The sequence below is a fragment of the Eulemur rufifrons genome, chromosome 16, assembly GCF_041146395.1.
Source record: "Eulemur rufifrons isolate Redbay chromosome 16, OSU_ERuf_1, whole genome shotgun sequence".
In the NCBI taxonomy this organism is placed as follows: Eukaryota; Metazoa; Chordata; class Mammalia; order Primates; family Lemuridae; genus Eulemur; species Eulemur rufifrons.
Genome location: NC_090998.1, coordinates 19,361,764 through 19,388,616, shown reverse-complemented (window position 1 = coordinate 19,388,616; position 26,853 = coordinate 19,361,764). Strand labels below are relative to the sequence as shown.

Here is a 26,853-nt window from a genome sequence, read left to right as displayed (position 1 = left end):
GCTGTTTCTTCTTGAGTGCAGTCATATAAGTAGGGGAACAGGACACAGGAATATAAGGCTGTTTTATCATTTGCCCTGTTATTGCCAGTGTCTGCCCTAACTATAATTTCCAGCTTCTTGACTTTATCATGTTGGTTATTTAACAATTTTTATTTTATTATCTAACTGAAGAAACTGAGAGAGAGAAAACCAAACCCTTCCATTATCTTGTACTCAGCCAAAGGCCAAACCAAAAAAATCTTACCTTTTAATTATGTCAATTTGTCTTCAACTTTTTTCTACTATGAAGTCATTAGGACAAAAGAAAGAATTCAGGACTAATTCTGAGGCCTTGGAGTCTTAACATTTCTGTGCCTCAGTTTCCTTATTTGAAACCCCTTTCTGAGCTACATAAAGACACAGAACACTTAAATTTGTATTTCATCCCTTGAGTTACATATTATGGTTTGGTATTTCAATTCTCTCTTTAAAAAGTCTTTTAAAAATTACCCATTAATCTGGAAATACTACTATTTATGTGTATAACATTTGTTTGGATTGACTTGTGGTTTTCAATTTGATTTAACATTTTTCTTAGATTTCAGACTTTTCTCTGACATTATTTTTCTTCTTTCTAGAATACGTTCATCAAAAATTCCTTTAGTGAAGATCTGGTAGGTGGTAAAGTTTTGACTTCTCTCAAAATGCCTTTTGTTCATTCCTATTCTTATGAGATAGATTGGTCAGGCACACAATTTTAGGCTGATTATAATATTCTGTCAGAACTTTGAAGAAAATTTTCTACTATGTTCTGACTCTGTAGTTTTGACAATTTTGCTCTCACCCTGACTACCTTTCCTGAAAAGGTAATTTGTCTTTTTTTCTGGTAGATTTAGGATTTTTGTTTGTTTGTTTTGTCATTGGTATTGTATAGTTTCATCATTTTGTGTCTATGAGTGAATTTCTTTCCATTTATTAATACTTTGCTTCTGTTCAAGTATTTTATGTCCTTCATCTGCTACTAAAGTTATGATTATGTATATCAGACTTTCTAATTCCTTCTCTTATACCTCTTAATCTCTTATATTTTCCAGTATCTCATCGGTAATGCATTCTGGGTGATTTCCTCAGATCTTCCTTCATCCAGTCTATTAATTCTCCCTTCAGTTGTCTATTATGCTATTTAATCCCTTTCCTTGATTACATTTCCAAAAGTTTTATTTAGCTGCTCTGTATTTATGTATTTTCTCATTGCAATTATTTTTTTATAATCTCATGTTTTTCTTTAAATATGTAAATTTTTAAATTAAATGACATATTTTAATATTAGCATTTAAATATTCAACCCTTTTAGAGATCTAGGAATTTTGTTGTTGTTTCTGTTAACTCAAACTCATAGTGTTTCCGTGTGTGTTTAGTGATCATGGTTGTAAGCTCCATGTTTGAACTTGATCTGTTAAAAAATCTCATAGCTCTTACCTGGTGATGCTTTCATTCAAAAATTATCTGCACATATTTTTGTAGAGAGTAAAGGGGTCCTACAGACTTAGGACCACTTTAGTGTCCCTTTAGGAGTCTCAGGTTTAGTGTGGAATTCTCAAATTCAGTTCCTCCACCTTGCTGGAGTCCCAAATGATTCTCCTTAACAATGAGCTAATCTGTATTTACCCTCAGGGTGATCTCTGCTCCCAGTAAGTTACTTACCTGGTCGATTTTGCTTTTTGGCCTTTACATGCTTAGCTGCCTACATTTTCCTATATTGCCTGGCCCTGGTGAAAGCTCAATTTTGTTTCTCAAGTCATTAATGACTTCTAATGACTTCTAAGTCATAAAATTAGAAGGCTTTTTTTGAAAACAAAAACAAAAACAAAACAAAAACCTAATTGGTTATTAGCACAGTCACCCAAAGATATCTGAGTACACCCTCAGAATATTTCACCACTTAAGGTGTGATTTACTGTGACTGCACATTCCGAATATGAACTCTGCTCCCCAGCAAGTTACTTACCTAGGTCAATTTTGCTTTTTAGCCTTTACATGGTTAGCTGTAGGCAGTATTTGCCTACATCATCCTACACTGCCTGGCCCTGGCAAAAGCTCAGTTTTATTTCTTAGGTCATTAATGACTTCTAAGTTATAAAACTTAAAGAACATTTCTAAAGAGGAGACAGGGACAAATTAGTTGTTGGAAAATGAGACTACCTTTAATGGTTTCTTTCAGTGATGTAATTCCCATAAAATCATACAAAAGAGCTATCAAGGAAAAGCACCCCATTCTGAGGAACTAGGTGCCCAGAGAGAAGGGAACCTCAGAAACGTGAGCCAAAATCCTGTAAATGGTTCTTCCTTCAGCATTATTTACGGACTACTGGCATGGAGCAAGAGGCAAGGATCCAGGCAGCGGGGTGCGGCCATTAGGGAGGCAAAGCCAGCAGGGCTTTTAGCAATATCATGGGGCTGATGACATAAAAATTGGAGTTCGGCACTGCCATGACAGCCAGAACTTGAATGTCTAATATCTCAGTGAGAAATGGGCAGTTTTCCCCTTGAGCCATTTGGTGAATTCTTAGGTTGCTAAAGACTGAGAAGATTCAGAAACTAAGCAGTCAGTTATTGACAATTTCATTAAAGTTTTCTTTTTTTAAAAATTTTATTTCAGCTTATTATGATGATACAAAAGTTCAGGTTATATATATTGCCCATGACCCCCCATTCCCCCAAGTCTGAGCTTCAAGCGGTCCATTCCCCAGATAGTGCGCATCGCACTCATCATGGAGGTATACACCCATCCCCTCCCCCCACCCCCCACCTCTGTCCGATACCCAATTGGTGTTATTCCCAAATGTACACTTAGGTGATGATCAGGGAAACCAATGTGATGGTGAGTACACGTGGTGCTTATTTTTCCATTCTTGGGATACTTCACTTAGTAGAACGGGTTCCAGCTCTATCCAGGAAAATAAAAGAGGTGCTATATCACCATTGTTTCTTATAGCTGAGTACTACTCCATGGTATACATATACCACATTTTATTAATCTACTCATGTATTGATGGGCACTTGGGTTGTTTCCACATCTTTGCAATTCTGAATTGTGCTGCTATAAACATTCGGGTGCAGACAAAAATATACTCTGGGGAAAAGCATTCTTATTCAATAAATGGTGCTGGGAAAATTGGATAGCCACATGTAGAAGACTGAAACAGGACCCATACCTTTCACCTCTCACAAAAATCAAATCACAGTGGATAACAGACTTAAACTTTAGGTGTGAAACTGTTAAAATTGTAGAAGAAAATGTAGGAAAGACTCTTAAAGACATTGGCCGAGGTAAAGAATTTATGAAGAAGACCCCTAAGGCAATCACAGCAACAATAAAAATAAATAAATGGGACCTGATTAAATTAAAGTTTTCTATAATACTGAGAAGTGAAAACTTGGAGTTAGAACCTTCCAAGGAGGAGAGGTCAAATTAACACTCCAGGTTCTCAAGTGAGTTTCTAGGAGAAGTGCAATTCGGAGACAGAATCTGACAAAAACTGTATCACGATTTTGAGACAGCAAAGACCCTGATCAAATGAGATAATCTTCCCCCAAATCATTTCACTTTCTGACCTAAAACTTTATTATTCTTAATTTTAGTATGCAAATGTTTTATCATAGCTCATATATAGTAAATGAAGCATTTCTTTGAACTCATATAATACCCTACTCTTGGAAAATAATTTTTGTAAGCACCATGTGTACTCACCATCAAATTGGTTTCACTGATCATCACCTAAGATAGCACATTTAGAAATAACATTAATCGGGTGTCAGGCAGATGTGGGAGCAGGCGGATGGGTGTATACATACATAATGAGTGCGATGAGCACCATCTAGGGGATGGACACACCTGAAGCTCTGATTCGGGGGGAGGGGGAACAAGGGCAATATACGTAACCTAAACTTTTGTACCCCCATAATATGCTGAAATAAAAAAAAAAAGACAATTAAAAAAAAAGTATCAAACCATAAAAAAAAGAAAAGAAAAATAATTTTTGTTTAACAGACACTAAAAACTGAAATTTCTATTATGAAATGATTCCTCCCGAGATTATCCTTAATGGTAACAGTGATTTCCTATTCATCCAATAAATTCTAGATAGGAAATCTAGTATAGTAATACTGAAAGAATCTGTATCATTATATAAAGTGGAAATTTAAATAACTAACTGGTTATTGTGGCTTTTTTTGAAAAAATAACTAATTGGTTATTAGAACAGTCAAACCAAAGACATGCAAATGTAGGGCACCCTTAGAATATTTCAACACTCAAAGTTTGGATTACTCTGTGACTGCACACTCAGAGCATGAACTCTGCTCCCAACTCACCTGGTCGATTTTGCTTTTTAGCCTTTACATGGTTAGCTGCAGAAACAGCATAGGACGAAGTGAAAGATCTGCTTTTCGTGAGGGTCATCATTGCTGGGTTATTCCAAGAATCAGGACTAGCCACACTGCAAAGACAGAATTTTTAAAGAAAAATGAAGCAATTATTCATCAATTACTGGGGCAAAACTTGCCAGAACCCAGCCATCATTTCCACAGTAGACTTGCCAATCTGAGTATTGGGTCAAGTTCAGTGACAGAACCATTTTACTTCCCAAGGACAAGATAGATTATGTTGACAATCTCTGTTGCAGGGATATAGTAGTCACTTATTGTGTATACTGGGTTAACAAAAGAGGAAAGATAATTTTCCTATTTATCAAATTAATAAGAATCAAATACCTTCTTGTTCTATTTCTATAATCATATTCCTCAAATTTTCTAAAAGAGCTTTGCAGATTAACTGATTAAGGTGAAGAAGATTTCAAATTAGTTATAAATATCATAATGCTTACTTTGGTACTCTTTATTATGTTTGGTACATCTATATTTAAAAACTGAATGCCTATAAAATCATTCAAAGATAATGTTTTTTTTTTTTTTTTTTCCAGTATTTCCTTGTGGAGGAGAAAGTTAGCAGCAGGTCATTAGCCTATAATTTCTCTTTACTGATGATACCTTAAAGAGAAAGTGATGATCCAGTCAAACCTCCTTGTAAACATTACAATGAGGGACCTGATGCTAAACATACTGATATTTGCCAGGAGAAAGGCAATGGAGAGTCTTCATCTAGGGAATGCTTTGAACAGGATGTACTTGGTCTGTACAGGTTACTTATTGTAAATAAATCTGGAATTAATAGATCTATGGAAGGTCAGAGTAGAGAATGTTATGTACACCATGTAATTAATGGGAAATTTTGGAGGTATTTCAAGGCAAAATTTCTCTACATGTATTGCTCAAAACCTTACATGTTAAATCCGAAAAAGAATCCATCCTAATTTGGGAGAGAAAAGAATTTAGGAAGCTGTGTTGGCAATCTTAGACTGCTTCAAAAGAAAAGTGCTTGGTCTGTGTTTTGTTAACACCTGTGTCCTTTCAAGCACTAGTAAATTTGGTACTGGGTAAAATCTATAATTTGCATAAATATAATTTGACAATTTGATGTTTTGCCAATCTTAGATTGGCACTGTAAGCAGGATGTGCCTGGTCTGTCTGGGTGGCTTATTATTAAAAAAAAAAAAAAATGAAATTGATGGAATTACGGGGTCATGGATCTATGGAGATTGCCATATAAGCTGTATAATTAATGAGGTATAATTTGGAGAGGTTCCATAACCAAAATGGTTCCCTCTGTGCAAGCAACATTATGCAAGCATTGGTTAGTACCCTGCATGCTAAATCTAAACCAGAACATGTGCTAATGTGGAATAAAAGGACTTTCCGGGAACCGCAGTAAGTCTCAGACCTCTCAAAGGGAAGAATGCTGAGCATGTGTTTTGCTATCGCCTGTATCCTTTGATTATGAGTAAATGAGGCAATGGGGTAAGATCTGCAATTTGTGTTGGGGCCCATTTGACACTCGTAGCCTCTCATTTCTTCTCTTTTTTTCATCTTCAGAGAGATGTTTCTTCAACTATTGGCCAAAATCTATAAAAACTTCATTCTTTCTCCTTACTTCTGATAGCAGTTTACCAAAAATATCATAAGAGATGATTTGAAATGTGGAATGAACTTCAGCAATTATCAAATATAATTAAGTAAAGCAAAGAAAATATTTGTTTCATGTCCTTCTTACAAATTTCGTCCTAGATATTTCACAAATGCTTGGAATTTTAGAAATAAGATCAAAGAAAACTTTGGATCTAAAACAGATAACTACAATGATTATTTCTTGGTGATGTAGTCCTTTTCAACTCATTTTGCTGGATCAACTTGATTAGAGAATTACAGTGAAGAAATTTTATGTAATGTATATGTAACCTAAATGTTTTCATTTCTTAGTACATTATACAAAAAATAGGTTATTACTTTTCTATGTAGATTTTTTTAAAGACTTAACATTAACTAAATTTTTTAACATATCAAAAATACATATTTATGCAGGCCAGCTCAACAACTATATTATTTTTTTTTCAAATAAAAACATTTAAAATGTGCTCATTTTTAAAAGTTTGCAAAGGGCAATAGTAGAGTGCTTTTAACGTATGGGGATTTAATGAACTCAAGATAAGTAACATCCTGGCCACATCTATCTCATTCTTAATAGAATAAATATTAATTTATTATACTATTAATAAAATACAATAAATCAATACATTATTATATTTATATATATATAAATACATTATAGTTCACAGGCACTTTCATAAATTGCTTTATGTGATCCTCACAATAGTTTTCAGCATTTCATTGCTGCTTATTTCCTGGTTCCTGTTTAGATCTCAGGAATATGTAATAATTTGGATTCTGGAGAGGAAAACAGCCTAAGGAAATCTTCACTTGGTTTCTTCATGTTGACACAGCAGAGAAAAATCGTCTATGTGCCTGTGATGAAAGATCTCAACCCTCCCTTATTCTCCCCATAACAAGTCTGAAAAGTCTTACCAGGTAATAGTCTCTTTTATGAAGTTGAAGTTTACTGGTTTCGTTTGGCTTAATGTATGGAGGTAGGGGTCAATTCCAAGGTCAACTGGGAATGACTTGAGCTATAATGTATTTTAGCCTTTTCTATTTATCTGAAGCCTATTTTTTTTAAAGCACCTACTTGCATTCTTCTGTCTAATTTGTCTCTCCAGTTATGCCATAGTTCCCCTTTTTCCTAATGATCCCTTGCAGAGGGTACGGAGGCTCTGGCAGGCTAAAGACTTGCCTCTCGGGACACACGTTTCTGAGTGGTGGAGCCAGGATCCTTCTGATTCTCAGTCCAGTGTCTCCCAGACTGTGTTTAAAATTACCCAGGAGTAAATTTTCCAGCTGTATACCTAAAGGAATGTAAGTTGTGAACTGTTTCTAATTTTTACTTCTGACTCTTGTTCTTCTTTTGATCACCGTAGTCCTCAAAGAGCCCCAAATAAAAGGAAAGATAACAGAAAGGAAGAAATAAAAGGGCTAAAGGGAAGAAACTTCGGGGCTAAAACTCAAGTCAGTTTCAAAATCAATCAGCAGTTTCAGCAATATTTCTCAATAAAGAGGGTTTTAACTTTGCTTTATAATCAGGGCGCAAACTAGCTGTATTTAGTGGTGGTACTACTGCCACTTACTTATACATGGTTTTCCCTTAAAGGGCTTGAATTCTCTTCAGCATGAATTTCATTTCTCCACAATGGTGAAAAATTATGTCACTTTCATATTTTTACATCGGAACTTTTCACAGGACAGTGAAATTAAGAGATAGTAAGTGAGACAGTAGGAAGAAGTATACCCAGCCAGACAAGACATCTATGAGTATTTTTAGGATTGAGAGAATGAGAATGAGTGGGATCATATGCTATTCCTTATCTCTTTTGAAAATATGAATCTGAATATCTATTTTATAAAGAAAAATGACAAGATCCTTGGGAGTTAAGCTCCTAAAAGTTCTTGGAACTTTCTTCCATGTCATCATTTCAATTTCAGCCCCCAATTTCACTTAATTGACTAAGAGATGAGAAAAGGAGAAGTGAGATTTGATCAGAATTAATGAAGAATAATAGAAAGAAGACATCTAAGAAAGCAGGAATGGAGTTTTGGTAGAGGCATTCCATGGAATGAAAATCAGGACGCATTAACTGTACTATGATAGGAGACTTGGCAAAGTGTGTCGGTAAAATAGGCACCCTCAGTACTCATAGACACTGAAAACATAATTTGGTTTCTTGAGCAATATTTAACTATATTACTATTAATTACCATTTATCAGTATTTGCTGCTGTAGAAATTGACAACAGTCCACATTTTTAGAGAACAATATTACCAATGACATCTAATTCCAGACTTTAGGAAATGTTCATGAAATGGTATATAACCTCCTTCTTGTGGCAGTATTTAGAAGTGTTACACAAGTCCAGTAATAGAATGGAGTGGAATAATACAGACATATGAAAAAATCATTTGAGTTTGCTTCTAATTCTACAGGTTTATTAGAACACAAACATTTACAGGAATAATCCATTAAATATTTTTAATCAAGAAAGCAAAATAAGTCAGCAGTCACTCAATTCTTGTAATTTGAAAGGTTTCCATTTTTCTGCCAATCTAAGCATGGTGCTTTATGTACATGTGAGGCGAAGATCAGGAGAAAATTATTTCTCAAATTGTTACAATGTAATTCAACAAAGATTTTTTTTCATTCTTTAGGTCATTTATTGAACTGATACATATATATGTGTCAAAAACATGAAATCTTATGGTAAATATTCTCATAATCATTAAATTCAAATAAAGTATGATATTTTAATCCTAAATAGAAAAGGACAAACACAATTGCTCCCTTTAAAAGCACTTCTTTCATTAGCTATTTTCTGCACAATTCTTTTTTAGATCTTAACATTACCTTTTCTTTAGCTTTGGTAATTCTGGCTTTTATGTCACTTTGTAAAATTGGAACTCATATCCTAAATAAAGTTTAAATTATCAAATGTTTGAACGTATCAAGGTGTTTTTAGGATGATGATCTACTTTTGATTTGCTCCTCTGCCTTTTGTATGAGGCTAAAACAGGTAGTCTGGTGGGCTAGGACAATCTAACATCAACTCCAAGTGTCAGGTTGGATACTTTTGATTTAAGGGTCTCAGTAGGAATTTCAGTGTAGCTAAAACCTTGCCTACCTTTATCCTGGGCTTGACCCTTCCCAGGCAAGGTCGCAGTGGCAAAGATCACTTCAGGTCACTCTTCCCACTTTACATTTAAGGCCCCACAATAGACTTTAAGCCTAATTATCTGATATCAATCTCTATAGTGTTCTGCATTTAAACCATACACCTTTTCCATTTTCAAAGCTAGCATTCAGGCAACTGCAATTGATCAGGCCTTCCTTCTCCTGTAATCTATAATTCCCTTTTGTTAAGTAACTTCACTAAGAGACATAAAACCAGCAGGAGCATTGTCTAACCTGGATGAAGGGGCATCGTGCAGTTTGATGCTGGCGCTGCGGTCCCTCCGTACCGGTGCGGGCTCCAGGGTGGGCAGACCTGTGGCTGAGGTGGTGGTTGTCCAAGTCGAAGAAACTCGTCTCAACAAGCCCGGGGGCAAACTCCTTCTCAGGCGCTAGGAAAGAGTGTTGAATTATTACCAAGCATATTTTACATCTCTTTTATGTAATATAATGGAAGAAAACGAGCTTTTAATTGGAAGGCAATTGATAAAACTATATTGGTTGACTATTACCTATCTAAAATTTAGGTGCTTAGAAATGTCATAAAAGACTCTCTGGCCAAAACGAATAAATATTATAAAGACAACATTTTGGGGTCTTTATTTTGATGCTTATGCAAATATGGGATTACAGAGTCAATTACCTCTGGGATAATTTTATATTTATATATGTTCAACAGGATTTACATACTTATATTCATGTATCATATTAGTTGTTATATGCAGAAGTTTTTCCTCAAAAGTCACTTGTTTGGGGCAAGGATTAATTTATATCGTCTTGTATAGTAGTCCATACCGCTAAGATTATTAATTTTATTAGCTTGATCTCAAATGATGGGGGCTAGATTTAAGAATGTCATTCTTTTGCAAAATATACCACTTTTCTTATGTTAATGTAACAGACATCAGAGATATGGGTAGAGTCATTGGTATCAACTTTTCCTGATAGGAGGCCCTGCCAGCTGACCTGCTGTTTCCCTCTCTTTATTATTTCTCCTCCCATGATGTCCTAAATGGCTCGTGGGTCAGCATCAGCACTGAGGCGAGAGCCTGGGATCACCAGGAGGGTCACCAGCACTCCAAAGAGGGTCTTGATCTTAAGCAGGAAAGTGAAGGTATTCTCCTAACACACCTTCAGCAACAGTCATAAGAGGCAGAACCTCAGCCCACTTTGATTTGTGGCTAACGACTCCTAGTAAACACACCTTGTGGGCAGAGTTTACAAACACACATGCTGCTCTTCTGAAGAACGTAAAAACTTTTGAGAAGTATACGGCACCTTGGAATTCAAGAACAGCTCAGCTACTAAAGTTTCCAGTGTCTCTTGAAGATCTGAACATGCATCTTCGAAGGCAATTCAGCAGAAAGAGAAAAGGTCAAACTGGTAAATACCAGGTTTCTTGCCTTAAATCTGTCACTGACCTCAGGTCTGATTGAGACCCGAAAGGAACCAGTTAATCTCTCTCTCTCTCTCTCCCCATTTCTTTACTGTCATTTCATGCTTAGGTATATCTTTCTTGGGGAAGTGGGCACATAATTGTCCAAGTTACCAAGACCACATTACTGAGTCAAGAGAATATCACAATATGAGGAGCACAGATATTATTAATAATGACCACCAGCTCAAAGGGACAGTTGCTTGTTTACTAAATAAATAACTGTGCTGAATGTACCAAAGACCACTGAAATTCTGATATTTTTAGCCTTTTAATATGACTTATTTTTAATTAATATTGAGGTCTGAACTGGGTGCATGATCCTATTCCTTACAACTTTTGTAAAACTCAAACCTTACATGTATAAAGGAGCGTGTATTATTTCCTATTTTTATATATAAGGTATGAGTTTATATAAATCACTAAGACCATCTTTTACTTTAAATAAGCTATAATTAACTAAAACCATTCTCAGTTCAAAACTTATATTTGGGAAAGCCATGACAGTACTTTGAAGGCTATCATATAAAGAAATCAAAGAGCAAAGGAATCTTAAGTTTTACAAGGCAATGGATTTTAAATAGAATCTGCACTAGAATGGAGCAGGGATTTTTGCTTTTTTATTCCCCCTGCAATATCCTTATCACCTAAAACAGAGCTTGGCACATAGAAGTAAAAACTTCTTGCCAGCAAAAACTTCTCAGAAGTTTAAATTACAAAGGCAATGTAAAAAGGTAAATTTTCTACTTACAGAAAGCTGTCAAGTATAAAAACAGAAGTCTTTATGTTTAAATTTTTATCACTTTTGTCTCCATGACCAAATGTCTTGCCCAGTCACTGAAATGAATCTGCAGATTAGGTGGGGAGTGACAGGAAGGAGATGGAGAAGGAGTCGATTAAAAGGAAAAGTTTAACCCTTTCAGGAGTATGTCATTAACACCTACCTTAGTAATAGCCAGCTTGTCTTTTTCAGCGCCCTCTTCAGAATCGGAACAGGTATAGTTTTCACTGAGGGAAACGACGGGATTCACTCTGGGCTTGTGGATGGCCTGGAAAGTGAGCTGTGTGCTGAGCAGGTTGCTCACAGCCCTCAGGGACGTGCACACGTTCGGCGGCAGAGACGGGTCTGCGAGGAGGTCGGTAATGAGGCCGTGCGCCTCGCCCATCACGGCGATATCCACAGTGATGCTGGTGCCTGAAGACTGGGACACCAAACCAAGAGAAGTCAGGTAAGAAAAGGCCTGAATCTGCAGACACAGACATAAATTGGACTTTTTCAATAAACGGAGTTGATTCTGGAGTACTTCAGTACAGTAAAATTCGAATCACCTATTTCAAATTTTGTTAAAGTGTGTCCCAGCTTTCACCCTTTGCATGTTCATGGCACATTTTTTAATGCTAGAACTTGGGGAGGAGTACAGCATATTTGAAGCGATTAAAAAGATAAACACTAGTTTTTAAGAGGGAAGAAGTTTCAGAGAACTGGAACAAAACTTCCTATCATTCCAGATGAAGAGCTCAACATTTGACATGTATGTTACGTAGAAATTTCGTTCTGAGTGTAACATTCATGTACCATAAAATGTTAATTTTAGTAATATTAGTAATATTCTAATGTGACACTTGAGCCTGGTATGAGGTAATTATTCAACAAATACTAGAGATAGACACAAAAAGCAACTCAATTTGTGTTCAGATTCACAATCCGTCTTCTCTTCTTGTGGTTGGTAAGAACAGATATTTCAGTTTTGGGGATTCCATGGCACATACGTTTTCTCTTCTGCTCAACTGCCAATCCAAACAGAGCCTTTGCTCTGCACCCACCACAGAAATGGAGAGTGCGAACAACAGGGGCCAGGAATGTGCCCCACCCTGCTGGCCAGGCGAGACCTGCAGGAAGAGGTGGCACTGAGGGAGAACCGGGGTAGGATGAAGGCCAAGAGGTTGATGAAGCCTAAGACAGGATGCAGAGAACTGTTACCATTGGAAAGGAGCCAGAGTGGGAGGCACCAGGAACCCGCATAAATTTACACTGCAGAACCCAGTGAGTGATGAGGGCTGCAGGTTCTGGAACTGGGCTATTTAGAACCAAGTCCTCACTCCTGATCACTCTACCGTAACTTTCTAGCGGCGTGATCTTTGGCAAGTTATTAAGCTCTCCCTGCTGTGATTTCTCCATCTGTAGAACAGATATAATAATAACCGTAGCAGTCTCAGAAGGTAATTATAAAAACTAAAAGAGATAATATATGTAAAACACTTAATATTGAGCTGGCAATTGTAAGTCTTCAATAATGGTAATGATACAAATAATAATAATTCTGGTGTTTTTTCAGTAAGAAGCTATTAGAAGTTTGGCTATATATTTGGAAGAAAATAAAGTTTAATTGTTCTCTCACAGTGGACTTAAAAATAAACTCCAAAAAGGTAAAAAAACTTAAATGTATAAATTGTAAGATTATTAAAAGGCAATGGAGGAGGCTATTTTATAAGCGTGGAATTAAAACCTTTAAAAGATAATGTGAATTCATAAACTGCCAGGGAAACATCTGACAGATCTGACTAAAGAAAGAGAAGATTAAATATATCCAAATAAAGAGCTTCTAAAAAGCCAATAAAGGACAAAATTGCCTAAAATAAATAAATAGACAATTCAAACAAAATATAAATAATCAATAAAAAGCTACTCACCTCCCTAATAAATTGCAAATCAATAATATAAAAACAACTTTTACTTACCAAAGTGGCAAAATAATAAAAGATCGATAGCACCAAACATTACTAATGAGTAGTGAGGGAAAAATAATCCAATATTTTTAGAAGGAAATTTTGCTTAGGCTATCCATCTGTAGTTTAAATGTATATATTATGTTCCAGCAAAACAAATAGACATCTGGTCCAAAGATATTTCTAAGTATATGTAAAAATACAAAAACAAAAACACAAATGGTATAGAGTGCTCTGGTAACAACAAAAGAGTATAGTAACTACTAAATGAATAAAAACAGGGAAATTGTTTTTTAAAAAATTTGTATTATAATTGCATTATAAAGTTGTATATATGCGTTTAAAAGATTTGGGTACATCCATAAATAATTACTTGGAACAATGCTCAGAAAATATTGTTCAATGGGGGAAAAATAGTTCATAGAAAAAGTGAATGTGTGTTATTTTTATATTCAGAAAAATATCATAATTATGAAAACACCCAACATTCATGAAGATACCTAGTCTTCATGGATCCATTATTATAATAACTATAAGTAATTGATAAACTATTCTTTAATGGTATCATATAGAACAGTTATGTCTTTTACTGCTAAAATTACAATAATAACCATGATAAAAATAGTAACACAGCTGATATTTATTAACTCCAAGTCTGCAAAGTAGGTACTATTGTTAACTTCATTTTTATTAGTCACAAATAACTTGCCAAAATCAGATAGCTGGGAAGTGAAAATACCAGACTGCAAACACAAAGACTGATTCCACAGTGCAACAGCTGAAATACCAAAATTTTTCATTTTGTATTACTATCTGTAATTATTTAATTAATCACAGTGCCCATGTTTTCTGCTCATAGGCCTAAATACCTCTTATGACTCAATATGAAAATTTAACTGTAATATTAACATTCTTAGTATATATAATCATGTATATTTCATATATGTACCTACATTGTTAATTTTATTTTTTTCAGCTACATATTATTTATTTTTAAAATCAATTCTATTGTTTACATTTGAGGTTTACGACACGATGTTATATGATACAGGTAGTAAAATGGTTACTATACTGAGGCAGATTAACATATCTAACATCCCACATTATTACTTTTTTGTGACAAGAACAGCTGAAATCTACTTATTTAACAAAAACCTCAAATATGACATAATTTTATTAACTATAGTCCTCATGCTGTACATTAGATGCCTAGACTTGTTCATCTTACATAACTGCTACCTTGTATCTTTTGATCTATATCTCTTCATCTCCCCCTGTCCCACCCCACCTCTCCCAACCACCCCTGGAACACTCTTTTATTCTCTCTGTATATTTGACTTTTTTTTCCAGGTTCCACATATAAGTGAGATCATATAACATTTTTCTTTCTGTGTTTAGCTTATTTAACTAGCATGATGGCCTCCAGGTCCATCGATATTATGGTAAATGGCAGGATCTACTTTTTTTAAGGCTGAATAATATTTCATTATGTGTACATAGGTATATGTATTTGTGTATATATACACATATATATATTACATTTTCTTTATCCATTCATCCATCGATGGATGCTTAGGTTGTTTCCATATTGTGGCTATTGCGAATAATGCTGCAATGAACATGGGAGTGCAGATGTCTTTCTGAGGTGGTGATTTCATCTCTTTTGGGCATATACCCAGAAGAGGGATTGCCAGGTGGAATGGTAGTTCTATTTTTAATTTCCTTAGGAACCTTCATACCATTTTCCATAACAGTTATACCAATCTACATTCCCACCAACCATGTACTATGGTTCCCTTTTCTCCAAACCCTCACCGACATTTGTTATCTCTTGTCTTTTTGATAATAGCCATCCTTATGGGTGTAAGGTGATATCTTACAGTGGTTTTAATTTACATTTCCTGGTGATTAGTGATGCTGAGCACCTTTTCATGTATTTGTTGGTCATTTTTATGTCTTCTTTGGAAAAATGTCTGTTCAGGTCCTTTGCCCATTTTTTTAATCATATTATTTTTTTCCCCTTTTGAGTTTGTAAGAGTTTTGTATAAAGTTTGGATATTGACCACTTATCATATATGGTTTGCAGATACTTTTTCCTAGTCCATAGGTTGCCTTTTCATTTTGTTGATTGTTTCCTGTCCTGTGCAGAAGCTTTTTAGTTTGATACAGTTTCATTCATTTATTTTTACTTTTGTGGCCTGAGTTTTTGGTGTGTTATTCAAAATCATTGCCAAGGTGCTTTTGCCCTATGTTCTCCTCTAGAGGTTTCATTGTTTCAGGTCTTACATTTAGATCTTTTATCCATTTTGAGTTGACTTTTTGTGTGTGGTGTCAGAAAAGGGTCCAATTTCATTCCTTTGCATGTAGAAATCTAGCTTTCCAGCATCATTTATTGAAGAGATGATCCTTTCCCCATTGTGACCTCTTGGTGCCTGGGTTGAAAATTAGTTGACCACATATGTTTGAATTTTTTTCTGGGCTCTCTAATATGTTTCATTGATCTATGTGTTTGTTTTTATGTCAATATCATACTGTTTTGGTTACTAGAGCTTTGTAATACAATTTTAAATCAGGAAGTGTGATGCCTCCAACTCTGTATTTCCTTCTCATTATTGCTTTGGCCAATTGGACTTTTGTGGTGCCATACGAATTTTAGGATTGTTTTTTCTATTACTGTGAAGAATATCATGGGAATTTTGGTAGAGATTGCTTTGGGTAATATGGACATTTTAGCAATATTAATTATGATCCATGAACAGGGGATATCTTTCCATATATTTGTGTCTTTTCAATTTCTTTCATCAATGTTTTATAGATCTCAGTGTACAAATTTTTCATCTTGGTTACATTTACTCCTAGGGCTTTTTGTTGTTGTTAATAGCATAAATTGGATTGTTTTCTTGATTTCTCTTTTTCAGCTAGGTCATTATTGTATATACAAATGGTACTGACATTTGTATGTTGATTTTGAATTCATTTATTAGTTCTAATAGGTTTTTTTGGTGATATCTTTGAGGTTTTCTACATATAGAATCATGTCATCTGCAAATAGGGATAATTTTATTATCATTATTGATTTTTTAAAATGTTCATTAAAATGCCACTAAAGTAAGTTAACATTCTGTTTTAGAAACAGGTATTTTTAAGTGCATCTCTAATCATTATGCTTCTGAAAAACTCACCCAGTGTGATCATCTAAAATAGTAATGTTTATTCCTAGCCATGTGATTCTAATAAACTAACAAGTCACTGCACTGTTTCCACAAAAATTTGAAATTTTAAGTCAAACTTTGTTTTTAGACATAAATTGTTATGACTTTTTGACAATGAAATAGTTTATTCTCTAGTAATTGATAATTAAAGAATTTTTCATAAAATGTTCTCAGCAGATAAAATCTACAAATATGAAAAAAAGTAGAGCATATCTGTTGATAATTAAAATTAGGATTTTTTAATAAATTATTGGTGAGGGAAAGTCTTTTTATAATTCTCTAATTTTGTGTCTTTTTAATAAAACCTTTTCTTTAAAGTAATAGCTGTATTTCTTATATACACAGAAAAAATATTAATAGTAACATTTTAAAAACTTTAAAATAGAAACAACTGAAAACTCATCCTTATAAGTCAATGTTAGTGTTACATAAGAATTCAGAAAACAAGTACGTTATGTATTTCAACGTTACTATGCTGTAGCTTTTGTGAAAGCAAAGGTCTTTCAGTGAAAACAAAAGCAACACTCAATTCAATAAAAGACAAATTATCCATACTGCAATTGGCTAAGAAAATAAAAGGAACATTTTTACTGTTAGTAAAAAAAATCTCCTTACTATTAATAAGTCAGGTCAATGCTTTATTGATTTTCTGATTCAAGAATAGATTTGTATAACAGTCAAAAGTTACATCACACATAAGAAGTTATCACCATTTTTTGGCTCAAACGACTAAAAGCTTCAATGAGGCATGAAATCTAAAATCAACAATCAGATTTGTTTGCCACAAACCTGCCAAGTCTAACCACACATGAAATGCTGAAAGATGGAAAGATGGGCTGGCTGCTATTTAAACAAATAGAGGCAAGCTATTAACATAAAGACACGGGAATGTCTAGGGAGACTTTATTAAGGAATTTCAGGAAGGGGAGTTTCACCTATTGATAGTGAGTCTTATTTTAATCAGACACAAAGTAGGAAAAAATTATGTGACTCACAAAGTGTGTTTCCATGCCTATTAAACTTTGAAAAAATAATGTAATTAAATTTCGAGTATACCAGTATACCCAGAAATATTTCCTTTAACTGGTGAAATCTTAGATAGTGATAATAAATACTAAAGGTTAGGTTTATATAAAAGCCACTTTAAAGGCAAGTCTCACACTAACAACCTGAAATCATCTCTGAGTGCAGTCATGAGCCACACGGAGCACGGTTGAGTCTTGTTACTGTGCAGATGATCAAACAAATCTTTTCCTTTAAAAAGAAGTTACCAGGCAATAGAAAACATTCTACTTCAAGGCTCTCCTTATAATAAAAATATTTAGATTTAGCATTGAAGAAAATGCAAGTATAATTCCCTGGACACTATTTAAATGACAACCAAATCTGGATTGCCACCTTTAAATAGAAAATCTGGAATCTGTCTGATAAACAGTGGAAGAAAGTGCAGTTTTATATACCCAACCAAAAATAACTGATTCTCTCGGTAAATCCACCATTTTCAATGTACCCAGTTTTTAAACAACTTCCTTTTTCCCTTTATTTCCACCCAGTCTGCTTTATTATCTCCAGGATTTCTTATCGAATGCTGGCTTTAGACTTTCACGAATGTAAACAACCTTGCTATATTATGATCTAGACTGCTTCCAAGTTACTACTTGTTGTAGACCAAAGGTCCAGAAAATTTGGGGGCATAGATAAGTTAAAAAGATAGCAACAAATATAATTATAATCAATACTAAATATAACTCTTAGATTAGACATGTATCTGTCAACTCAGTTATAGAACATTTGTTTTCACTGTTACTACTACTACGTGAAAACTTTGAAATTGCAGTACTGGTATGAGAAAGGGGAAATCTTTGACTATGTCTAGGGGTCAGAAGGAATTTGCACTATACGAAGGCACTGAAGTTTCTAAATGATCAGAAGGTTCAAATTATAAAAAATTATAACAAGTAGGTCTATGTGATCAAGTTACTAACAGAATGTAAAATAAAATTACATATCTTTAATAAACATGTCAGTGCTGTGTTGGGTTTATGTCAAAATATTATTCAGAATTGGCAAATTTATAAAAGATAAAATCTTTAAGAAGGCTTAGGAAATAACTATGGGAACAAGGTACAGGAAAACAAAAAGCAAATATACATCATTTTACTTAAAGAAAGTGAAGGTGGTCAAGGGAAAAATCAAGGACTGAGAAAACAGTAGTGTCAAAAGAATTCTGTTGATTAACATGATTAGGGAAATTATCTAGCATGAGGGGTAAGGGTGAAGACAGTGCATCCAATTCTTGATAAATTTCCTTTGAGGTAGCACCAGTATAGTTCAGTTACAGCTCTGCTTCCTATATATTTTAAAGCACAGATTAATTTGTTAACTTAATGAAATAGGTTGGATATATCTGCCCAGAGGCAGAAAATGCAATAACTCTCAAGTCTTCTGACTCAGTGAACAATCTGGTGTGTCATTTGCTTTGGAAATTAATTTATTCTAACTGGAGGAAAAGGATTAGAAGCAGCACAAAAGCCTCTCTTCGTAAGTCTACATGAAACCCAAAGATAGGTCGCAAATGCTAAAACGTTAGAATTGAGAAATTATCTAGATAACCAAGCTGAAATGCTATATGCCTCAAATTAGCCCACTTAAAAAAATATTTTAGGTTTTATGATGGTTTCCAAAACTGACCACAGGGTTCCTACAGGCAGTACTGTATCCACTGGAGCACTCAGGCTCCCTTCCGCTGAACTCAGAGAACTGGGCTAGATTTCCTGAAGGTCCCTTCCAATTTTGTAAGTTTAAATCATTTCATTATGTAATATATATGCACACACACAAAGAAGAAAAAAGAAAATGATTTTAAAATTATATCTTGGCATCATTAAACATTGTACATTTTTAAAAAAAAAGATTTAAAAATTATTATATAGACTTAGAAAAGTCCTTGTTTAATTAGTTGCTATTCTTACTCAAGTTCTACCTTATAACATTATTAAGTCACTTATGCTGTTTCCTTCGTATGGTAAAATGCCGAGCGTACACTGAACGCTCACAGGGAATAGACTATTCTCTGGAACTTCCAAATATTTCCCCTCCCAATAGTTGAGCTGCACATTTGCCAAGTATCAGTTTTGTTTGGTCCCACATCTGTTTAGGCCAGTTGTATCTGTCATTGTAAATTACATGTGCTAACAAAATATCTATTTTAAACTGACAATATCTGAGTCAAAATGGAATTGTTTCCTTTAAAACTAAGTTGAATAGATTTACATAGACTTCATAAATAGACTTTATGAAGGTGAGGCCCTAAAATTGGATTTCCATTGAATTAGGTAGGGGAGATACAACTGTAAAGATTCAAATAGGAAATCAGATCTGAAAGATTTTCAAAGTTAGAATGCCTCCAAGTTCCTAAGTCATTTCCATTATAAAGAAACTGAAATTGAAACCTGCACAATGAAATATGGGTGTGGTATATGTAAGAAAGACAAGCTGAGACTCCAATCAATATAGTAGACACATACTTAAGAGAAATATTCTTGGCTTTTCATCAAAAGGTATGTGCAAAACTGCACACTTGTATGTATTAAGTTAAAATACATTACTAGATGGCCAGGCGCAGTGGCTCTAGCCTGTAATCCTAGCACTGTGGGAGGCCCAAGGAGGAAGATCGCTTGAGGTCAGGAGTTCAAGACCAGCCTAAGCAAGAGCGAGACCCCATCTCTACTAAAAATAGAAAAAATCAGCCCACTGTGGTGGCATGCGTCTGTAGTCCCAGCTACTTGGGAGGCTGAGGCAGGAGGATCACTTGAGCCCAGGAGTTCGAGGTTGCGGTGAACTATGATGATGCCACCTCAGTCTAGCCAGGGCGACACAGGCATTTTTTCAGTCTCAGAAATAATTAATAAATAAATAAAATTAAAAATAAATAAATAAATAAAATACACTACTGGAAGTATGGAAAATTTGTCATATTTTTAAGATTCTCTGCTTTATAAAAATTTTAAATTCCCAGACCAACCACTGGTCCTAATTATGTCCATTAAGAGGGCTTCATAAGAGTTTAAACCCAACATTTCCTTTCACTTGAAATGAGATGTAAAACAGCAGCTACGTCAAAGCTATCCGTTACCATTCCTACAACAAGAGATAAAAAGTGAAGCTTGGTTTATGAATTGGCATATGGGGAGCAAAAAGGTACAAGTGCCTATTTTCATCATGTATATAATTTATAAGGTTGTATATGTGAGAAGTTGGAAAGCAAAGTTTTAAAAAGTTGGGATATGAGAGGAAGTTTTATTCCTCCATCAGTATCAAATATTTATTTTATGAGGTAGTAGATGGGGTCTTTAACAACATAAGATCTGAAGGCAGTTGCCTGTATTCAAATTTCAAATCTGCTAAGATTCTGGGAAATTCATTTATCTCTTTATCTTTTGTTTTTTTAATCTCTAAACCAGGGTTCATAGTAATACTTACTGTATAGTGTTATTGATGATTAAATGAGATCATGTACATAAAAAGCCTTGGTAGAGTGGTTGGCCCAAAGTATATGTTTGATAAATATTATATTAATAAAAAATCAACATTATTATTGCACTGAAAAAAAACTGTGTGTGCAAAAGAATGCACATTGTGCATGTGGGTATTTGTCATCTACGTGTACTGGGCCAGTAGTTTCTTTACAAATAAAGACAACATAGAGGTATGATTTCTCTACCAACAAAACCAAGATAAAACAATAAAAGCAAAACCTGAAATATTCTCACTTCTTATTAAAGGTGAACATAGTCACATATATTGTACTCTCTACTCCAAAATACTCATAATAGTTCAGAGATTAATTTTAGGCTCTTAAAAAGTGATTGTACAAAAGTCCTGGTCTCAGTTAATATGGTTGATTGCATTGGTATGATTTATAACACAGTAAGTGAAAAGAATTCTAAAAGCAGGCATCTTAGCTCCATTGTTGGAAGTATTTTTTTCTTTGTATTTAGTCATCCTGGGAGGTACCCTGGGAGGCAAACATAGCATGGGAAGAACATTCTCAGGGTGAAAAGAGAGTTGGGATAAGAGAGGAATAAACAGTGCAAGAGATGACACATAAAAAGGAAGGAGTCACTGGGATGTTTCTTACCCAACTCGGGTCCTCAATGCTGGGAAAAGAAGTGTGATGGGTTTTTGGAAGCTGTCTCTTACATTTCTATAGCACAGTTTGCCATGCTGCCCCCTCTAAATCTTTCCTTTGGAGGCTGCCTGTGACACCAAGAAATAGTATCTTGTTCTTTTATGTACTAAATTACTTTAGAAGATGAGCTGGGCTCGATAAAATGATGTTTGGTATATTACTGGTTCTGACCTCAGAGCCAGCAAAATTGCCTATGTGTTTATACTTTCATAGGACCCATTTATAATTTTAGACTTCAAGTTGGTTGGGAAATTTTTAAAAAATGAAATCATGTGAAAATTTTGCAGTAACTCACTGTAGGCTGAACCTTGGCTAAAGTCCATCCTAAGGAAGCAGATGTTTACGTATTTTAATTTTCTGGCAGGGAATATGAGATTACGTTTCGACTTTCTCCTTAAGATAATATATTAATATATGTACAGTAGGAGAAAAACATATAGGGCCCTTTATCAAGCCGCTTTCCAGCATCTCTGTTGGCAGGTCCCAGTTGAGATGCGAGACATAGCAGACATTAGCAGTTACCAGAATTCTTAATTTCCTTCTCTTCTGATGTTCGAAGAGCACTGCAAGTCACCAAGTGGGACATAGTACATGGCCTTATGTCCTTATATACTTCCTTACAATCTATCTGCAAACAAGTCAAAAATTGTTCAAACATTCCCTCTGTTTATGTTTTCTAAGTACTTTCCAGAACTAGCAAATTCACCCAACAACTTGAAATTAACAATTATTGTAGAATATGGTTTTATTATTTAGGGAATAAAACAAACTTATTGAATTGCTTACTCTAGGAAGCACCCGTATCTTTGAGAAGATAACCTCAGCTGCCTTCCGCTTCCAGGCTGGTTCTCTCTCTTTCTCCTAATTAGAAAAGATGAGGTAGCTGGCACAGATGTGAGGAATTCAGGCAATAAGCAACTCACATGACTGCTCACAGACATCAGTGTGGGAAGGCTTGGTTAGGTATGAATTGTCATATAAATAAAAAGATCATTTCTGTTAATGGAAGAAACAAGAAGCAAAGAGAACTTACCTGGATTCTCTGATGTGAGCATGAGTTTTTAAATATTGTAAGATCAATTAAGAATCTCTGAAATAAGTATGAGCTCAGAAAGTTAATGAGTTTTAGGTAGTCTTTTGTTTGTTAAATATCAAGAATTGCTATTAAACTTGAACTTGAAGCTTCTGTTTGCTTAGGTTAAAAGCAATTCCAATGAACAACAGATGGCAGTGTTCTGCTTTTTAAAGACCTCTAATTGTCTAAAATTCTCTTTTTGAATGAGTGCTGCTCCCTCATGAATAGGCAGAATTTCATTTCTTTTTTCACAGAAAACAAAAATAAACCAAAAAAAGAAAAACTTACATAAGACTATGGTTAGAAAAAAAATTAAAATAGTGTTAATATCCCTCAGAAGCATTTTTATAGTGAAATTGTAATTACATAATAATTCATCTACATTACAAACATTTTAGTTCTGTCACCCTTCTCCATTTTTATAGGGGACATTAGAAACATGACCCATTTCCAAACATAATTTGATTAATTTTTTTTCTACATGTCATTTTCTATTGTTATTAAACTAGTCATAACACAAAAAACATCAAAATGTGCATAAGAACACAACGGTTTTGGGTTTTGTGAGGCTTCATTGTAATTTGCATTATCTGTGTTAACACTACTATTTCCTGCCTCATATGCCATGGGTGCTTATCCAGGCTACTGATTTGCCTGTACTACACTTAGTCCAGGATATCTTCCCTGGACTGCTGCAGGAGCATCCGAACTCATTTCCACGTTAATGCCTGTTGGGGTATTCCTTTACTTCATACACTGGCAGCACCAAAACCAAAAACAAACAAATGAAAAACCATGGGCGCTGTAACTTCCAAGAAACCTTGCATCTCTGACCAGTTCTTACATGTATTCATAGATCCTCATTGCACTAGCACTTGTCATAGTTCTCAGTTCAACTTTTGGTATGTCATTATGTGATGGTCTGTCTTCTTCCTTTAGGCTGAAAGTTGGACAAGGACAAGGACAATGCTAGGTTTCATTCACCTAATATAGCATCTGGTACTTTTTAGGCACTCAATAATATGAGAAGTGATGAATGCCTAAGTAACATACTCTAAACCTCCAAAGGTAAATACATTTCCTCTCTCCAATTCATGCCTTATAGAAATGTAAAAGGACAAATATAGTGTTCAAGGTATTAATATTTCCTTAAATCACTGTGTTTTCTGGAAGCCATCTTAAAGCATTCAATCTTCTAATACAATTTCATGTTCTAATCTCACACTTAAAAAAAGATATTGGGAACTGTTAGACTGAAATACTGGAATCATGAAGAAAAATTAGACTTAACAAACTAATTCTAGAGTAAGTACTATCCAGAAAATAGTGAAACTGCCAAGGAGAAGTTACAGTACTACTGATAGAGAAAGCAACTCTGCAAATTTTTCTGTAATCCGCTACATACCTGAAAAGAGTAAGCAAAGGATTAGGCTGGATGGTGAGTATTTTCTGGATAAAGGGTCAATCTTCTCAACAGAACTAGAGATAAAGAAAGATTGGCCTTCTGGGGACAAAGTTCAGGTGAAGTACAGAGTACTTCCGGTTGAAAGGATGAGTCTGGAGAATTTAGAGGGAGTAGAGCATGGCAGAGATGTGAGCCACATTCAAGAGCTTTGATTAACTCCTAAGGGCAATACGAAACCGCTGTCGAGTAGTGACAGTATCAGAAGGCGTGGAGAGAGAAGTCAGGCTGACTTTCAAGATCATGGCTTGGGAAGACGGGTAGTTAAGATTCTTTCCTGAGTTAGAAATCAAAGGAGAAGGAATCAGTTTTGACTGGCATGCTGGGCTATTCACCTTTGAATAAATATGTGGTGTCCACAGCATGATTCTAGCTGCATATCAGGCGAGACATGTGCACTAGAACATATATTTGAGCATTGATGACATACGTATGGTCATTCCATCAACACACGGCCACGAAGTGTGTACCGAGAAAGGAGAAGTGGACTGGGGGCAGAGCCATAATCAATACCCACTTTTAAGAACAAAGCAGAAGAGAAACCCACAAAGGAAAATGGGAGGGGACAATTGAGAACCAAAAGAGCAGAGTGTCAAAGGGGCCAAGGAAATATTTTTGTCAAGAAGGAAGGAGTGGTCGGCAGTGATCAGGGCTTGAGAGATTAGGAAATTCTGAAAAACGTCCATTAGTTTAGTATCTGGAACATCACTGGTAACATTGGAAAGAAGAGTTTCAGTGAAACCGAAAGATTGGCTGAGGTTGGCAGCCACACTGCAGTAAGTCGAGCAATGAAAGAAAGAAGATCATGGAAACAACTCTCATCAAAACTAGCTATAAAACGGAAGATAGGGTATAAAGTGTTGAAATGTTGAAGGGGAAAGCTCACTGGAGTGAGAGGTTTAAAACTCAGTAATGACAATAGGATGGTAAACAGATAAAATTCCAAGAGCAGGAAGTAAGGGGTAAAGGGAGATACCTTTTCCCTGATAACAGTAAGAAAGGGGAATGTTTGTAGATCTACAGGTGAGAAGCTAAAGGAGTTCTTAGACTTTGACTTTTATTTACTCTGTGAATTAGGCAGTGAGTTCCTTCCTGAGAATCTGATGTGGGCAATGCTGAGGTTAGAGGGAGGAGAATGAAGAAGTTTTGAAATAGGAATAAGAAAGAGCTGGCGAGATTCTCAGGCAATACCGAAGGCCCAGCTGAGGTTAGAGACCACGGACTCCAACCTGTTGCTTGTGTACTTTCCGGTGTTACTTGGCATACAATTTCACAGGGAAAGGCCACAAAATGAAAACAGGAGGAGTCTGACAGCAAAGAAAGAAGATTAGCCAATTGGACTGGAGATGCTGGTGAAATGAAAGATCAGGTCGAGAGAACGTAAGTGAGGGGCAGGGCAGAAACGCTGGAAGCAGCAGGAAGTCAAACGTGGGGTGTTGCATGAGAAGGATGGACGCAGGATTCCATTAGCAGACTGGGCTCTCAGGCATGGAAAGTTTCTGCTTTTCATTAGCAGAAAATGAGGTTGAAAAGGAAGTATGAGGCCAGATTTCAGATGTCTGTGAATGAAAGACAAAATTTTTTAATTCTATCGATTGGTAATTGAGTGCTGAAAGATGTCTGAGAAGGAGAATGATGCAAACAGTATGCAGTGCTTGAGGAAGATGAAGGTGTGGCACAGAAAAAGACAGATTTGGCCAAGGCTGCCACAGTAATAAGCGTGGGAAACCAGGACACTTGCAGCATGACCAGGAAGGAAAGAGTGAAAGTAACATGAAGGAGAATCATTTGCACTTATAAACTGATGGGATATGGGGATATCAAAAATGCAACGTATTTATGTTACAGGCTTCTTTACTCTGTCTACAATATTCTCTCAGTCTCTTCTTTCAAATCTCTTCAAGTGCCCCAGGCCTCACAAAATAATATGAGAAAAATTCACTTGTGAGTATATAAAATCCATATTGGGTCTGACCAACTGCCTGAGAAAATGTTCTCTTTTTGATATCTCCTGGTAGTTGCCCTCCACAGTGTCAAAAATTGAGCGGGGCAGATGCTTTGAGTAGCCCCAAATTGTTTTAATACAACATTAAACACTTCATAAATGTATTTTAAAAACTCAATAAATTTTATTTTCTATAATTAATCAAAGATACTATAAATTAAATAAGCTTTCCAAACTTATAAATAGATCAAATTTCAAAACACTGTAAATCAAAGTTTTTGGAACACGGAATGCATTTTTCTTTTAAAGAAACAATTTTATAAATGGTTTTGAAGTTCCTGAGCTAGTTCACAAAACCACATAATGATAAGCATGATAGTATTTTTTTGTTTTCTGTTCCAAGTGTACCCCATTTCAATTATGTTATAAAATTAAAAAAAAAATTATGTGTGGTTCAAAAAGGGAATATGGAGGCACTGGAAAAATATCCATTTCTGACTCATTTATCCAACAAATAATAACTGAACATCAAACAGATACTTGGTCTTGTCTACACACAGGGCTACAGAGAGACAAATGAATCACGGCTGCAGCCCTCAAA

General features: G+C 35.2%; 1 protein-coding gene across 2 annotated transcripts in view; it reads right to left on the bottom strand.

Moving 5' to 3' along the window:
• Positions 1-26,853, bottom strand: part of PDE3A (phosphodiesterase 3A) — a 279,098-nt gene that overhangs the window by 35,560 nt on the left and 216,685 nt on the right. For both annotated transcript variants that reach the window (XM_069490925.1, XM_069490927.1), the window contains exons 3-5: positions 11,585-11,842; positions 9,443-9,597; positions 4,354-4,469 (exon numbers count right to left, since the gene is read on the bottom strand). In XM_069490925.1, the coding sequence (XP_069347026.1) occupies positions 4,354-4,469; positions 9,443-9,597; positions 11,585-11,842 (529 nt within the window). The remainder of the gene's footprint in view (positions 1-4,353; positions 4,470-9,442; positions 9,598-11,584; positions 11,843-26,853) is intronic.